This window comes from Spodoptera frugiperda, chromosome 26 (assembly GCF_023101765.2).
Source record: "Spodoptera frugiperda isolate SF20-4 chromosome 26, AGI-APGP_CSIRO_Sfru_2.0, whole genome shotgun sequence".
Lineage (NCBI taxonomy): Eukaryota > Metazoa > Arthropoda > Insecta > Lepidoptera > Noctuidae > Spodoptera > Spodoptera frugiperda.
In genome coordinates, this window is record NC_064237.1 from 502,123 (window position 1) to 521,328 (window position 19,206).

At 35.3% G+C, this 19,206-nt stretch overlaps 2 protein-coding genes across 2 annotated transcripts in view; both read left to right on the top strand.

The window, feature by feature from the left end:
* The window catches only part of LOC118264408 (uncharacterized), a 93,764-nt gene that overhangs the window by 12,305 nt on the left and 62,253 nt on the right, over positions 1 to 19,206 (top strand). The window lies entirely within an intron of this gene.
* LOC118264053 (uncharacterized) lies at positions 10,054 to 13,729 on the top strand. The gene is made up of 3 exons (XM_050704925.1): positions 10,054 to 10,816; positions 11,237 to 11,428; positions 11,720 to 13,729. Exons 1-3 carry the CDS (start codon positions 10,703 to 10,705, stop codon positions 13,712 to 13,714), a joined length of 2,301 nt encoding a protein of 766 aa, XP_050560882.1. The 5' UTR covers positions 10,054 to 10,702; the 3' UTR covers positions 13,715 to 13,729.

Here is a 19,206-nt window from a genome sequence, read left to right on the forward strand (position 1 = left end):
TGTATAAAACTGGCCATAAAGTTTCCTATCCCCGGCCCAAGGCGCGTAGTCTAATGCATAACGCATGTACACTACAACTTGCGTCTTACGAAACAAAAAAGTGCGCAAAAGCGAATATTTCTTTGATCTCCTAAGTACACTAGAGGCCGAAGAAAAGTATACATCGGGGATTAAACCTTTATTGCGAGCAGAAAGGCACGTATTGTTGCGTATTCAATACGCGGAGGCCGGGAATAGGATATTTTAGCATTAGGCGTAATGACTTGCTTTTGGCCGCGACGTATCGCTGGTCTCAACTTAAGTGCCTACGGGTCACGAAACGCCGCCGCCTTTTATTTTACGTTTCACTGCATTTTTACAGCGCCGCTTTGATGATAATTTTTGTTACGTTTAACGAATAATGACTTTTCGTGAGGAATTAAGGAAAATTCTTCGAATATTTCAAGACGGATTTGTTGAATTGTGATTGGCTGTTGTTGTATTTCTTTGTTGTGTGCTTGTTGAAATGTTTTGTGTTTCGTGTTATTTTAAAACAATTAATCTGTTGAATGAATCGCGGATATTTTATTTATTTCTTGGTAAACATTGAAGACACGTCTTTTAAATCAAAGAAAGTAAAGTTTATGTTAAGTTTAATTACTCCATAAATTGTTTAATTTGCAGTGCGACAGCATTCAATACCATAACGTGATTACATTTACTATTAGAACCAATGTTTTAACTATGTCACAAATATTTGGATACGATTTATATCTGAATGGAATATTAATTAGTCGCAGCAGTTCGTTTACCAAACATCTGTTTATTTCAGAATGTTATATTGCTACAATCTAACGCGTAAATTGACAAATTGAATTTAAATTACTACCAGTACAACATCGGTAGTTATGAGTTTAACCTGTCACTACGAAATGTACATTAATTTTAGCTGTTAATCGAAGAGAATCTAGACATTTAATATTTATTGAACGGAATGTATTATTTATTAAATATTTCATTTGTTGGTCAATTTTGTGGCTGCCAGTGTACCGCAAAGGGTGGTACTGAATAAATTATAAGAAATATTTGTGTGTACCAACGAACGACTAAATATTAATTATACAGCCATACTTTGTTCAGCTATTTTTGTTCTCGGTTTTATTGAGTACTCATAAAGTGGAAAGGTTTTTATATTGTTCCATAAATTGTATGTAAATTATATCTTTGTTTCCAAAATGGCGACTTGAATCAGATTGCTTGATGGACAACAATTTTGAATAACAATGGTTACTAAATACCATTGGTATTTTAAAAAATCTAACATATGCTGTTTTAAGTTCGTTAGGTATCTAAACCCAGTGAAAGAATCTATGTAACGTCCTCTGTCATAATCTCATTTGACCGGTGCCTCTGCAAAAACGAGATGAAGAAGAATGACGGATTTAAGTACCATAGCTATTTATCTTTACATACTATGTCTACGTAAGCAATACTCAGAACATAACAGTTCCACAAGAAAATGTCAAATATACATTAAATAAATATTAATACAAACTTAGAATATCCACACACAAAGTTAGAACAAGTTAAGTTTCATTTAGACGCTGCAAGCTATCCCATGCAAGACGAAGTCGGGAAGTAACTCGATAACCAACTCGTAACGCATTTCAGAGAGGCCAGAATAATAACTAAACTGCACCAGTCAGTATATTAAGACGTGCACAGCGTGTTACTGTGTGCACAGCGTGTTGCAGTGTGCACAAGTTTCCTAATAACGTAGTCTGTGTAATATAATCCGGTGCAGTATCGGCCAGTGAGAGTCCAATTACGTTCGTTATATAATGCTATTAGGATACGCAGTGATGTAATTGGTTGATTAATTCAATTATTCGCCGATGATTTTGCTTTTAGAATCAATTTGAAGACGCTTTTAAAATTCGGACGAACCCTCGTTTAAATTGTTCTGAAGAATAGCAGGAAGTGTAAAATTCACTTATTGTTACTGTGCTCAAATACATAAGTCACATTATAAATGTGGAAGTTTGTTTGTTTGGATATTTGGATGTTTGCCTGTTAATCACGTTGGAACTACAGAATGGATTTGGATAAAATTGGTATACCGACAGGAGTAAAGTATCCTATCACCGAGGTCAGTGCGTAGACCTCGGTGATAGGATACTTTTTATCCCACAGGACCGCGGGTGAAGTCGCTGGGAGAAACTAGTTATCTTTAGATAGAAGCCGTTTCCACAAAACTAATATAATACTATAATTCCATAAATTTTCACCTGCCCCTTTGAATTCAGGCAGTCTAATTAATGGAAGTAATTTTCTGTAAGTTCTAAAATTAAAGTTACCTATCTAATATTATGTCTAAAAACTTTCCACATTGCCCGTATTACCTACATACCAAGTTCTTATACAGATTCGAATGAAATTGGATTTCTATCAATGCATCTTATTACATTTTTATTGAAACAAAATCTTTCTGAATAAGAAATATTCTATTCCAGGTGTTGCAATGTGCGTCCTATGAATTTCTTAACAGCTCGAGCGTTGGCTGTTGCATTTGACATTAATGCATAATATACATGCATTACGTACACGCTGCTTCACATCAAGCTGAGCAAACCAGTATTAACTGACCTTCGAACGTGTGGAAAGAACATACAAAGAGAGACCATGATAAACTGGTTGGTATAACTCGATGTGTTACCGTGTGGAAACGCCAATAGTTTCTACGTATTCATGAGTACCTAGTACTCCATAGGTGTTCAAAATAAATAATTTTCAATTTGAAAGGAATGTGGCGAATGGTTTTTGAAATATTATATTATTGCCTTAGAAACATTCTTGAAAAGAAAATTCATTCTATGTTATCAACGTTGCTGGCTACTGGGTAGTATATATTTTTTAAGTTTTTATGAAAGGACCGGTGACCAGTTTCTAGTTTCCTGCAGACTTTTGCAGTGATTGCTCACGTAACAAGTGAAGTTTTCCAAGAAAGTAAGTTGTGTTGCATTGGAAAGATTAATAGAGAGTGTGTCCTATCAGAGTACCTGTGCTTTTGATGCAATGAGGTCTTCTTTCATATTTCTTCTTTTTTATTAACTAGTTACAATTTTTACCTTACGATTTTTGTTAGTTCTATTTAATTTTAATGGTAAACTGGTTTGGTAGTCGAAATTAGCTTGAACCACTATTATAAATGCGAAAGTTTATGTGTTGTTGATGTTTGTTATTCTATCAAGTTAGAAAGGCTAAAGGGGTCAGGACAAAATTTGGAGCAGGGTAAGATTATGGTCTGGAATAACACATAGGATACTTTTTATTCCACGGGAACGTGAGAGAAGCCACTGGCAGAAACTAGTACCTACTTTAATAAAACCCATATAACATTGATATAACCTATCCCTACACTACACTCAAATAAATCATATAACTGGTAAGTGATAGTAAATATCGTTTTATCATATTCTGACTCTTTTCACACGAAGTTGAAATTGAATTGAATATCACGGGCGTGTTCTCAGCCACATTTGTACCGCGTTATATTTTATATCTGTAAGATTCTCCTTTTACCAAAGAAATAGATCAAAGTGGGAGAAGTATCTTTACGATATAGTGATTTGTATTCTATGTAATAGTTGAATATGAAATCATTTGTTCAAGTTGCATGTTTGTAGTGATTCATTTTGTTCTAATATTCGTTTTTGGCAAATGAAGTTTAGTTTAATATGTCTTTCATAAGTTCCATATAAAGGTTTTGTTGTCTATTATACAACAAAACTATGCAGCTATCGTAAAGCTACATTCATTTTCCTAGAGAAACTAGCACGCACCATAAAAGGATACTATATAGAAACTTTATATACATATACATATATATATATATATAGCAAACCTTCCACAGTACCAACTAACGAGCTACCCAAAGACCGCACTAGCTAAAACACATCATCTCACAAAGCGCCACTAATTTCACTAATTTCCCTGACCTGCTGAGATTAACTTGGAAAAGTGCAAAGGGAGGTTAAGCGTGGACCCCTACCTGGGGTCTAAATAATTCGCAGCACCCCACCGCTCCCCGGTACATAATGTTGGGAAAAAATATCCAACATGATCATAAAATTAAGAGAAGTGCGGCCTGAATTATATATGGTATTAGACCCGGATTTTCTAGCGATGTTCTTGCTGATTGGGGTTTTATGAAATATGCGTTCTACCTATGCCTATGTTTCCGTTATTTCTTTCTTTTATATGTAAGCGGTTTAACTGTTAAAAGCTACCTTTTGTAAGCTTATTTTGTCGTAAGGAGATTGTGTTGGCACGTTTTATTTCGCAGTTTTAATTGTTTTATTTTTATCCTTATTGAGCTGATCGTATTTGCGGTGTTAGTCGTGCCATTTATTAATTTATTTAGGTTTAGTTAGAAAGTTGAAAAGCAATGAATATTTTTGCTTGTTGCTCTCTGAATAATTCTAACTACAACTATAATTAATTTGTAAGTGAGCATCCTTATAATACATCAACTATTGTCTCGTTTGATTTTGCTTTACACTTTGGTTTCCTCTTGTGTTTACAAACATACAATTCGCAACAATTTGTGAATCTCACGAAAATTGCTCTGTGCGGGAATCAAACTCGCTTTTAGTTACAACGTATCCAATTTTGCTTAAGTCCTTGTTAAAGTCCCATCACAATGAAAGCGGACTCATTGCATAATTTTGGTTACGACTATACACTTTTTATAAGAGTTTAGAAATCAACGACCAAATAATACATTGCCAGATTCAATTTATAGAACTATTGATTTCATAAAATAATTAAATAATCGTCATTAATTAACTACCCCAATAGTCAACTGTCACAAACTGTCAATAAGGTGCCATAGTAAAAGATGCAGGAAAATAGTAGTGTTTAAAATAAAATACGTGAACACGAAATGATTAATTCAAAATGTTAATTCTCATTCCGCGTCGATGTTTGTATCCGTAGAGCTCATAATTCGAGTGTGCTCATCTACACATGAGCTCACTGCGCCGAAGGAAATTAAACTCTAACGCGAAATAGTTTGCCTCGTTTATCCTACTTTAATCTCTTTCCACAATATTAAATACTAAAATGTTTCGCACATTTCAATTGTTACAAATTCTTTCTTATCTCTATATCAATAAAGTTCAACATTGAATAAAATTATTCTCCAAATTCTAAAAAAGAGTAACTCGTACGTAACTAGAGATTGTGAACTGCAAAACTGTTGTTCAGTTTGCAGTCACACATTCCTCAAGTTTTAACAAGGACGCGTTTCGTTCGCGATTTGAAAAGCAGAAATTGTTTTAAAAAAATTCTTATTACGTTTTTTTTTTTCAAATATTACGACTGTATTTTTTCGAATGAAAACGTCAATTTTTGGTGTCACGTTGTACGTTAATAGATCAATATATAAACTATTTATAATCGACAATCAAAACATTACTTTAACAAAAAACATCAAGTTCTGCAGTTGCGTTATACTAGTGGCCACGTAAACCACAAAATAGTCCAGGAAAATGCCAACAACGCTAACCGTTTGCTCTCTCAATCCCGTCAAACCTTTAGCTCGGGGCGACCGGCAGATAAGAGACATAAAAAAATCTCTCCATTCATTCCATATCGGTGGAAAATTCGCGACGTCTGTATCCCTCCGCTTTCTCAATTCCCCGACTGACATCTCGCCGGATTTATCTTGTTTACTATCTCAAAACGTAAATCCTAAATAAACAGGCAGACAGAAATTATTGCGTCACAATTAAGACCAGGAATCATCGTCAATTCATTCTGGCTTAAGTTATTCAGTGGGAAGTTTTGGGAGAAAAATGTTTCTAATCCCTTGATTCGCTGCTTCCCTAATACACGAGATAACGTTCTCCTGCTAATCTGATAATAAATAACGGTTTCTGAGCGATATTTCCTGAGACAGGAGCTATCGACGATTGAAGGCTAGGGATTTGTGGTTTCGAAAACATCGCTTTTGCTCGGATCAATTCGACTCGAGCGAAACTCAACGACCTAAATAGAAATTCAATTCATAGGAAGCTATTTGGACTGACTTCTAGAGAAGAGTTTTTAAATTTCTTCTGTGATATGTGGTGCATTTATTTCAGGAAATCTGTATCTGAAATCCTTCAGATTTCATATGCATTCATTTGAATAATACTGAAACTGATTTACTTGGAAATAGTATAAGCCTTACCTATTTAACTGAGGAAAGTATAAACTAAAGTAATGGATCTTGGCGTTAGTGTTTCCTTCCGAAGTACTTACGCGGAACTCAAGCAGTGTCAGTGGAGCAAGTCATAAAAAGTTAGGCGCCGAAGCGTTCCAGTTAGCCAACTTTGAATATTAAAAATCAATATAGCGTTTGATCCGACAGTCTAAGCCACGAGACATTGTTTGAGAATTAAATATTACCATGAATAGGTATTTGTATCTTTGATTTACCTTCCTTGTTTTATAAGTAACCCACTGAGTTGATAGAAGTGTCCCTAACAATCTTTTTTACATCTACGAATTTAATATAACGACCGCTGCTGTCAGCCGTTGGCTACCGCGCAACTTGTAGCAGGTTCGATTCCCGCACGGAGCAACTCTTTGTGTAATCCAAAAATTGTTGTTTCGAGTCTGGGTGTCATGTGTATGTGAACTTTTATTTTTTTAAACGCACCTACGACACAGGACAAAATGCTAGTGTAGGGATATATTAAAAAATCTAGAAAATAAACGAGATTTGAACAACATCGTAAAATCTCACAACATACTCTAACAAATCCAGGAGCTCGGTATAAACATGTAGAAGAAACTAAAGTAATACATACGAGGAGCCATTCATCACGGTACAGTTACGGACAAAAACAGACGTAGGGTCTGTGAAGTGACATTAGACCTCATCTAGGACTCGTAGAACAATAATACACCTACGTAACATGCCTATTTTGCCTATTCAACATAAATGGCACTTGAAATCAAATTCAATACTGGGTTTGATAACATCGACATCGTAATAACAGCAGTATTGGTGGTAAACCAACCCGTACCCTTAATACGAGTTTGCTTTACGTTGAACGAAAACGAAGAGCGAGAGCGCCGAAAGCGTTAGCGTTTCGGTCTCAAGGTACGAAATTAATTAACTGTATCGAGTTTAGAAATCACATAAATAACTCAATACTTTATTTCACGGTAAGGAATATCAAAATCGTAAATAACTATTAATATACTAAGATTCCTTTAAACAGTCACCATCAAAAACTCGTAAACCGATTTTATAAGCACTCTAAAGTATGAACAACTGAAATAATAGCTAACGTATTGCAATTTCCTTCGCATATTTATGTACTAGCTTCTTCAAACGTCAGCTTAAAAGGTTACCGGGTCTCCGGTTCAAAGCAGGAGAAGGAACGGAATTGTTAGTCAGTAAGAGTTTGACACTCCCTGTCACCTCACCCAAGATGGGAGAAGTCATTGGATGATTTTCTGCCTTTAAAAAAGCTTTTACAAGCAGTTTCGTCTGCTTAACGAGAATAAAAGTGACCCATGTAACAAATTATCAAAAACATAATTTATTTCTGTGTCAAATTTCGTCCATATTTATTCAGCTGTTTTGCTTGAAAGAGTTACAAACACGCATACAAACAAATATTTCTCACAAACTTTCACACAGGTCGTATATATCGTCCTTATTTAGTCTCCGGCTGTACAGAGCGAAGGCGCGTCATGTTTTCATTATGTTAAAATAAAAGTTAGCTCTCCCTAGGGGCGGCGGGGTCCCGGTATTTATTGATAGAAAAGTGCACCGTTTTGTTTTCCTTAACCCTCGTATCGACTAGGCAACCATTGAACGCAACGTTGCTATGTACAATACTGTACTTAGTTTTAATAGTTTTATGTGTCAACTAGATTTAGTGAAAGACTAGATTTTATGATGCTTTTCTTGATTTAATTAAAATTATTTATTTACTAACTACTTTCGCGCGGTTTCACCCGCTTTGCCTGGCTCCTATTAATCATAGCGTGGTGTTTTATACCCTATAGCCTTCTTCGATAAATTCAATATCACACACAAAAATAATTATTCAAATCGGACCAGTAGTTCTGGAGATTAGCGCGTACAAACAAACAAACTCTTCAGCTTTATAATATTAGTATAGATTTAAGCTTTATGCACAATCGTACATTAGCGAACAATGAGTTTAAATATAAATAAAAAAGAAAAGCCTACTTTCATGTTTTCACTCTGCTCAAATCATTGCCATTTTTTTTCTGAATTAGAACAACTGATTTTGGTGGATTATGCAATATATTTTCGTTAATCCGGATGCTATATACCGAAGGAAAGAAATAACATAGTATATCTTAATATGTTCAACCGCGAAAAGAAAAAGTATATATCAGCTGCTTATCTAGGCCGTAACTCGTGAGGGTCGACAGAGGGAATGGAGGTATGATGCTCCGAAATAATAGGATGGAGGGAAGGAACACGTTCACTCAGTTTCATGGAAATTTTCGATGTGCATCTTTCTGGATTACATTTTTGGGGTCCTATTATAAATCGCCATAGAATTTTGACTTACATTTTTGTTAAAAAAATTGTTTCGTTAGTTATGTAATCTTAACATCAATTAAGAAAATGTCTCAAAGGTCTATTCAACATATGGTTAAATAAGTAGATTTTTTATCTAATCTCTTATTTAAGTTCAGTACAATCAGTTAATAAAAGTATAACAGTTATTTAATAGACCAGAAAATTAAATCTAACATCACAATCCTGCATTAACACATGAAACACAACCATCGCCACAAAAGCATAATACATCACCCAACTTTTCAATCCCTCAACATCCACTTCTAACAAACTCCCATAAAGGGTATTCAGATAAAATAATCGGCCCTCACATAGATCCGTTGCAAGGAACCCTCCTCAACGGAGTTCCGAGTTTTAACACCTTTGATATCCCCCTATGTTAAAAGTCGGAAGAGATTAGTATTATTTCCGGACCCCTTCAAATCTGAGGGGTGATTATCAACTTGTTGATATGGTCTGAGTTCCTGGTACTTCGCAATCTCTCTGTTGTAGCCCCTTCATATCTCATAGGGATTATTTTGTCACAAGTGATCTGCTATTGACCGATTTTGGATCAAAAGATGTTACACAGAGAGGTTGGAGTTACAATCGTAGTTGTACTTATATCTTAGGAATATGTAAGACATAACTAAAATATTTTATCAACTCCAAGTCAAAAAAGTCCGTGCTACTACTGTGAAATTTTCGAAAGACCGAAAAAAGCGCAGTATTACTTTGCCCGACCCCGGAATCGAACCCGAGACCCCTTATCCGGAAGTCGCACTTGCGACCACTTGAGCAACGAGGCAGTCTCAAGATGAAAATATAAGGCCTTATTTTTATTTATAAACCGGCAATATAAAACCCAGTATAAAGCTTAATTATTCAGATCCCCGCAATCAAAAAACACATTATTTCCAAACGACGCCAGCGGATGATTGATTCGTCCTGAGTAAAAAATCCCGAAGCGATCAAAGACTTAATTTTCTAGAGCAAAAACTTGTTACAGACCTTTACGTAATCCGAAGCTTTGTGGGTGCAAAAAATTAAATTATTCGCCGAAGGAAAGCGTCGGGGACAAATAAAACTTGGCCCCGTGAAGTATGAATGTTTGATAACTAAAAAAAGTTTTAATAAAATGCTGGGACCACAATGCCTGCAATCGAACTGCGGTCCTTGACAAGTTCCCGAGTACTTTTAGTGAGTTTGTCGCCACATTTAGTTCGACTATTCAGTTTTTATTTCGCTGGAAATGTGAGAAATACTGTTTTTAACTGCATATTGTTGCGTGAGAATATTGTTGTGGCCGCTGTTCTGTTTTTGTATTCCCTGCTTTTACAACAGTTTCATAGTTTTATTCCGGCAAATAGTTTCCGAGGTTACATTCAAATGACAATAGCAAAATAAAAATCCTTGAACATTGTCCAGTGGAGTTGTATGGAAGAATTAATCAAGTATTACAATATAAACATGAGTAGGGACGTGTAATCCTATCCGTATTCAAACAAAGGACCATGCCCATTTTTGCCCCAGAAACGCCCAGATAAAGTAAATTACAAGATTGAGGTAATAAATAAAAATTTGAATTAAATTGTTAATTTTAAGTCCTAAGAAGCACTGGATAAAAAATAAAAAAAATACGACTTTTTGTTGACCACCGATCGGGGCTTTTGACAGAATAATGTTTCATTCATGCTTTTTGCATTTATCACGGTCTGGAATCATGTCTTTTGGCCGGTTTATTCACTCGTTGTGTTTTTACAAATTATTTTGAATAATGATAAACTAGTATTATAGTGTTGCTGTTTTATTTGTATATTAATGATACTATCGGTAAGATTAACTTCATAATAAGTAACCGCATGTAAATTATCTTACTAGTAAAAAATATGAAACGTTATTTTTTTTAACATCTTTTAAGACTGGCAACACTGATTCATTCATTCACTCTGCGTCTGCTGCTGTGTTTACGTTTACTCCGATTGTGCTTTTTCCGTTCAATTTAAAATCTACTTCGGCTACGTTTTATGGATATTGATAGTGTCGTTTTATTCAGTGACTTCGGCTTTTCTTATACGGACTTCGTTGTGTTTTGTGATTTGGACTTTTCGTTTGTGACACAAAATGTTGCGTTGCTTGAACTGTGGGTTACGCGTTCAACGCATACAGAGGCATGTTGTTACAACTTTGCCTCAAGAGTTGCTAATTATCTTGTCTATTTGGCTGAGAATTGAATATGTAAGTATCATTATTATATACATTCAGAATCTGCAGGACGGTTATACACGGTGTAGTTTTGAAACTACAATATATCAGAAGATTGTAATAAAACTCATAAATAATTATGTAAAAATACGATACTTCGTCAAAAATCAATAATACTTTATAATACTTGTTATTTTATTTTTCTAATTTTAACTGATTTTCAGAATAACTAACATAATTACCTTCTGAAATATCGTGCAACTTCAAAACTATACCTTGTATAGAGTATGCATGCACGATAACTTGAAACGTGACTGCGAGAAAAATATATTACTTAATACAGTCGAACTTCAACTCTTATCGTGGACGTGTAAAATATTTTTTTTTTGTTTTCTTAGTTAATCATTTCTTATGGTATGTGAGACCTACTAACACCGACTGTTTTGTTTTCAGCTCCCTATGGAAGATGTAATATGTCATGCATGTTATGTATTCTTACAAAATGCTGATGTAAACACACCTAGAATATTAGGTCATACTAATATCTGTGCTGGCTGTGGCTGTTCTTTGAATGAAGCTAGACTTCATTCTCTCGAAGAAAATGGACCATTATATGATTTTTTTCCATGGATTAGATCAGTACAGGTATTTATCTAAATCCTTAAACACCTATTAAGTACTACTTACATTGAATATGATTAATGGTAATGACACATAATTATAACAATTTGGAAAATAATCCTTATAACTATATCAGTGGTAATAGTTTTTACAATGACAATCATTTTATGCATTTTTTTAATATATTCAAGTATGATAAATGTCAGAGCTCTCTTAATTTGCATTATATTGTTTATTCAACTTAGTAAATCAAGAGATTGTGTATTTTATATTTTTTAACACTGCTTTATTTTTAAGAATCATAAATATTTTCAGAATGGAAGAGATAGCTATGCTGTTTGTCATAATTGTTGGCGGCGAGCTAGCCGACAATTTGAACAAGATTCTCAACGAGAAATGGCTATACCACAATTGCCACCTGTACCTGCTCCTGCTCCAGCACCTGCCCCTGCTCCGGCACCTGCCCCTGTCCCGGCACCTGCACCTGCTTCTGCCTCTCAGCTGGGCCAGAGATCAGTTGGAATGGTCAATTTACCTCATTACAAGAGAGCTGCTAGTACATCAAGACACTGCATTTATTCCAACTGCGGTTATGTACCTATGCATTTAATACCAACATTTATTAAAAATATGTTAATTGTAGATTACAACTATTATGTGCCCCGGTATTCACGTGTTTGCCATCACCATTTGTATTCTAATACTTGGCGTGAATTACCAGAACAATCATCTTCAATATCAAGTTTTAGTATAAATCAAATAGAAGATTTAGTTAATATGGCAAAACAAAAAACTGTCACATTTAATTTTGAATGTGTTGAAGAAATGCCCAACCACATATGCCATTATTGGACTGGACTGGAAGTGTCTGAATTCATTATTTTATTTAATGAGTTACCTTTAGCTAATCAGGTACCATCACCAAAATCTGCTTTGGCTATCTTTTTAATTAAAATGAGGACAGGGGACAGTAACAAGAGATTGTCTTCATTATTTAATATACCTCGATCAACTATGGAGAGGCACATGAACATTGTACGCTTATGTTTTATGGAACATTTTGTACCATTACATATTGGATTGCAGCATCTTAATAGAGAAGATGTCATAAGAAGAAATCTGAGTATTCCAAATGCTTTGTTTGGCAATCCAAATGGCTCTGATCAAACCAGACCTGCAATCACAATATGTGATGGCACTTACATATATATTGAAAAGAGTTCCAATTATTTCTATCAAAAGGAAACTTATAGTTTACACAAATATGTGAACCTCGTTAAACCATTTCTTTGTGTGTGTACAGACGGGCACATTATTGATGTGATCGGCCCTTATGCTGCCACTCAAACCGATGCAGAAATAATGAAAGATTTATTTACTGATGAATCTGGACCCATGCGATCATTTTACAGAGAGGGAGATGTATTTATACTCGACCGAGGATTCAGAGATGCGATCCCACTGTTGGAGGCCTGTAATTATAATGTGCAGAAGCCTGAGTCGTTAAATGAGGGAGAACGACAACTAACAACTATTCAGGCAAACAAAAGTCGATTAGTGACATTATGTCGATGGGTAGTGGAAGTAGTCAACGGACGATTTAAAAGGGACTTTAAATTATTTCGCCAGGATTTTTTTAATAGAGCTCATGCACATTTAATGAGTGATTTTAAAATTGCAGCTTCATTAATTAACAGATTTCACCCCACGCTTCAAGATCGGCCAGATGCTTCTCTTATTATAGAAAGAGCCTTGAGGTATCAACATACTCCTAATTACTTAGCAGAATTTGTAACAAATTATAATTTAAACAGGCGATCGGTTATGTTTAGACGCATAGACGGCAAGTTTCCTCAATTAAATATATTTCCCGTATTTAGTTACTCAGAATTGATTATTTTCGCATTGGGCCCATATCAGGTAAAACAAGCACGATCATATTATGGCGAACATGTTCGACAAAATGGCTTGTATGAAATTGAAATATGTCCTGAGCTGGAACACTCTGAAGAAATGGTTGCGGCCGTTGGAGGAAATAGACCTTATTTATTAAGGGGTCGAATCCAGTCGCGCCATGTTGGTCGGCGTAAATATTTTACGTATATTTTAATTGACACTCAGCCCTCGAGTAGTAATTGCTTAGATGCAATATTAGGTTACTGTTGCAACTGTCTCGTGGGTAACAGAACAGTGGGATGCTGTTGCCACGTTATGGCCATAATATGGTATTTGGGTTGGGCTAGACACCAAGACAATATATCGCCGCCAGCATCATTCTTAGACAATATATTACTTGTAATTGAAGAATAAAACATTTAACACTTATACTGCTTTTTTATTTTATTCGAAACTTGTACTCAATCGCCACAAACCTTGAATGCAGCAATAGATCAGTATTTTATCAGTCAGAGAACATTATTTTACCCCATTTAATTGAAACAACCTAAGTATTAGATCTGTTAATAAAATAATTATTGTAAATGCTTACAGATCAGACAGTACCTACCTAATACAAATGTTGGTATTTTTATTTGCCTTTAAGTCAAGCAGTTAATTGATGTCAAATATAAAAATATAGTTTAATACAACCCGTTCTATTTTATCACAATATGCTTTTATAATCTCATCAAAAATACCCATTTGTTGTGAGTCATTAGTCTCTTTCCATATTGAGTTCTGTTTACTCGAGTACAAGTTTTGCATCGAACCTAATCGTTTTCACATTTATATTGACACTATACTATGGAAACAAGACTAGTAGGTAGACGTAGGCCAGATCAGTGTCCTTTTATACTTAAATATAAGTGATGATCATGAAGTTCCTAATAAAAAACTAATAGCATTGCTGTCCGTAAACGATACAATGCATATAAAATATCAGTAGTAAGTTATCATGTTTAATATAGAATTACTTGTGAATCGGTGCTTTAAATGACATAAAATCTAGATATTATAAAAATACTATTAAAAGGCTATCATATGACATAGGGCTGCAATTTGGGCATCGCATGACAGTGCTGACTTTTAGCTCGCAAACACCCATAACTAATAAAAAGCTTGGAAAATATTGTTATCGATGTGTCAACGGGCGTAGTCAGTGGCCAGGGAGTTTATCAATAACCGCACATTGCGACGCGTTGAGCTGTGTCGAGCTGTGCCGAGCGGTGCCGAGTGGTGCCGAGCCACTGATGATCGCGTAAAAACGTCATAGTAACAAATTGATACCCATCGGGACGTAGGGATGTAACCCGGATATGATCGAGCACGTGAACTTGAACGGCGGATATGCATACAGCCCGCGGATACGGATATGATAAGTCATCGTCGCGGAAAATATCGCGGAACTTTTTAATAAAATGCTGTTCTACACTAGTTTTATTGGCGCTCTGTAAAATGGAACTGATATTGATTAGGAACAAGAGTTCTTTTTTATTTTGTAAAATTAAGTTGCAATATTTTGCAACAGTTCCTAAGTAAATGTAAACAAGTAGTAGTTTCAGTAGTTTAAGTTTAAATTGCTTAATTATGCACGTAACCCCTCAATTTACTTCAAATTTAAGTTCTGAAAATCACAATTAAAACAGAGACACACATCATATAAAAAAATAAACGAATAACTTAAAACATGTATCTATATACAAGTAAACAAACAAATACGTACAATCAAGTTCCTTTAACCAATACTCTCCAGACAGGCCTTATACCCAATCAATCATTTCCATCCCAAGTAATACAAGAGCCTGCAAAACCTATACCTATAGTCCTACCCTTCAATATTCCTACACCTATTTCTCAATTGTTATTTCAGTACACAACTACAACTGCAGATGTATGTAGTCTAGTAACTGTCCTATATCACCAGCTATTGCAAAATTGTATGCACATTTCTAACATAGAATTTCGACTAATGTTTATAGCAAACAATTTCCTTTCCAAATTCGTAATGTTGAACTTAAATAATGCAATGGTTAGTAGTCTAGTTTCGATACTTTTTGGTTAAAAAAGTAACCAGCAAATACTTTTAGACCAAGGCTTTGCATCGACTGTCAGGTCAGAACAGGTAAACTTTTCTGGGGAACATTTTATTTCTAGAACTAGCACGAAATAAGCCAACCATTGCTGCTTATAGCATGCATTTCACATTTAAGTAATAAGCCTACTTAAAAATAAAACTAGTTTTTTTTTTATAGAAACGGTGCCCCAAATTAGGTCTTTATCCTGTGTCGTGGGTGCGTTTACAAACATACAAGTTCACATACATATGATACCCAGACCCGAAACAACAATTTGTGGATCACCGCGCCAACTGTGCAGTCGAAGTATTGACTGAAAACTAAGTCTTTAACATTATACCACATATAATTAGGTTCCTATGTAGCAATAACTTTAAACTTCCCATTTGAAGCAACTGTCAATTATGGAGATGATAAATAAAACGACCTATGACATGAGACTATGACGTCATCACTATAAAGGTGCAAATGGTCGTGAGAGATAGCTGGAAACTTCCATTGCGTCCACATTTGCGTCCTTTTACGTCCATCCTTGGAGTATCCAGTCGTTATGACCTTATTTTACTACCCTGCCCTCTTATTTTAATGTGGTTTTATATAACACATATTTATAATATTTAATTTAACTGCACGGTTGGCTTGGTGGCTGGGCAACTGGCTACTGTGCAACGTGAACTCTTTATGTGATTCACAAATTATTGTTGTTTCGCTGCATGTGAACTTGTATGTTTGTAAACGCACTCAAGACACAGACCAAAATCATAGTGTGAGGCAACGTTTTTTAATTAACTAAACTGTTATGTTAAAAATATAGGCTATTCGTCGAATTATAAATGTAAAAATTAAATATAAAATCGAAGACTGAAAATAATTTTTATTAATGCACTAATCATGGTTTTATAAATGCTAAAATTTGCAAATATAACTGGAACAAAAACTCGCTTAAACTTCGAAAACGAACATTTAACTACAAAATTAATTAAGAAAACGTTAAATAATACTAAAATAATTATGTGTTACGTGTAAACTAAATTAAATTCGAACGTACATATACAAAGTTACCCAATTACAATATGAAATTAAATTCAGTAATTCAGCATACTCCCCGAAGCCTAGAGTAAACTCATAAACTATATGGAGGGCTTCATAAACATTCCGAATGGTTCAATATGCAAACATTAAATTTACCACAACATTTACGTGATTCATTGATTAATTACACTGATGTATTCCAACTAATATTGATACTGCAGTAACATTTAATACTCTCGATAATTAACGAAACGTTTACTAACCATGCGTCACTATCTTCACAAGTAATGTAAGTCCACCCGAAACTTTAATATCCGAATCGCAGGCACATCCCTAGCCGCACCGGCGCGGATTTACGACGTCATTTGACATCAAAACTCCCAGAAACCTTCCCGTTGAAAATATTCGTATATTAACGTCGCGAATGCGATACACCTGGGCACATCCCTAATCATAGCGATGGGAATTTATGACGTTATCTGGCGTGTAGGCGAAGATAGTGATGTGGTGCGAGTTTTTATCACCACGACTAATATGCCAGCACTAGCACGTATCTTTTACTGCCACATAAACGTAGATCTCCTGTGATAGAGCACTGTTCGAGATGGATTACCTAGTAAATCGAGGTTAGATGATGAAACTGAGATGGATTGCTATGTTTGTTGTATTTCTGCTCACAAATAAATGGTAAAATATGGTTGTAGTATTGGAGGTTGTTCTCAATGGCAAGTAAGGTCATTAGGTGCTATTAGGTATTAGGGTATCAGGTTCTGATTGATGATTATCTTTCTTTTGACTTTTGTTATTGAGTTTGGAGTTAGGTATCAGATTATACCAGGCTCAGCTATCCCTAGCCAGATTTTAGGGTTGCTACTAGTTAAATCCCGCCCGACGATCGCAGCTCAAGCACAATGATATACCATGGACTGATTAGAAAAAAAAGATGGGACGAGAGTCAGTAAAAGTTTGACTGTCTCTCTCTTTCCTAACCCCTTTAAAAAAAGAACTACTATTTGATTATTGATAATATAATTAATTCATTAAACTGCCAATTAAACAAAGAATACTGCATCATCTACTTACTTTAGGTTCCAAAGCCAAAAAACAAGAACACCAAATATCAAATTTAACGCACAACTAATTCTCAATTCTATGAGCACGTACACACGTGATAATTTTGCCCAAACAGCAGCTCACAGTGTGACGACGGAACTCAGTCACAATCCACTTTTGTCGCTGTTTACTGAACATACTCGTGTCAAGAGCAGTTTCACCTGAGCCCTACTGCCATTGTTTACTACATGCATCAGTAGGTACGTACGTATGTGTGTTCGTGAGTCGTGAACTTGGAAAAATATTTGCCAGTCAACAGTCAGTTGAATAGTTCTGTTATCGCTGCCGACTTCCTGAATAAATACCGTCGAGGGACTTTCATGTTGATGTGGAATTTTTGTTTACTTAGATGGTATTTGAAATGTTTTTTATTTGTTTAGTTTTCTTGAGATTTTTATACTTTTAATTATGTTTGAACTTGTTGAACTTTAACGTTGCGCGGCCAGGTGAAAATTATTTGGTTTTCTATTTACACATACGAAATTGGGATATAACATGGCGACACATGACAAGTGTCAGATGACAGAAGTCGCACAAAGACGATCGTCGTACAAATCAACGGATGATGGCATAAATCTATGGGTAGAAAATCAGAACAACAGTTAGGCAGAAAGCCCGTCAGGTACGATCACCTCGCCTGCTCGGAGGATCCTCCTTTACTTAGGGAACTTCATTCTCTGTCCCCTAAACATGTAAAAAAGTTAGAGAAGTCAGCATACACTTTATTTTTATTAAGATAAAACACACAATAGCAGACAACACACGATACCGTGTAACGCTGCAAAGTTTTAAATCGAACAATAAGAAACCCTTAGCTCTTTTTATAAGACAACTTATAAAAAAAAAAACAATAAAGATATCCTTTTCCATTTTACGCGTATGTGAGATAAGAAAGCTAGTCTTAATCGTGTCTAGGCATCGTGCACGGCACTTACCTGCACGGTTTCATGTGTAATGGGGCCGTTACACCGGCTGCCTCTTTATTACAATCTGTTACAGTCATGTACGTTATAAGGAGTTCTATTTACAGATAACTGGCTTACTGCTTACACAATATAGTTTTTTAATGGATATTACAAAAGTAAGAAGATTGGATTCTTTGTCTATTTAACGAGAATAGAGATTGTTGTATTTTAAACGGGTCTTTTATTTGGTGTAGAATAGTCTGTATTATTTAAAGATGTAAGTGATTCTGTTTCTTTTTATCGATTGAAACGTTTGGAATCATACGACTGCTGTAAGTTTACTTTAAATTTTTTTTTGTATATTTAATAGTTAGCTGGCTAGTTTAATTTCCAGTAATTACAAACCAAAATCTGTGGGTTACTTTCTATTTTTGAAAAAATATCCATACAATTTAAAGGGTGCGAATGTGAGCAGTGATTCCACCGCCTCACAGAAAACCAACATGAAACAAAGCTTGCGTTGTGTTTCGTTGTGTAAGTGAGGTTACCGGAGGCCCAATTACCCTCTCCCCAGTCTCCTTAATACCCGAATCCCCAACAATCAAATTGCTAACTCCCAAAAGGCCAACAACGCACTTGACACTCACCTAGGTGTTTCGGGTGACCATGGGGGTACCGATTGCGTGGGTATGCTCATTTACCGGCTTATCTCATAAAAAGATCAACGAATGACAAAAAT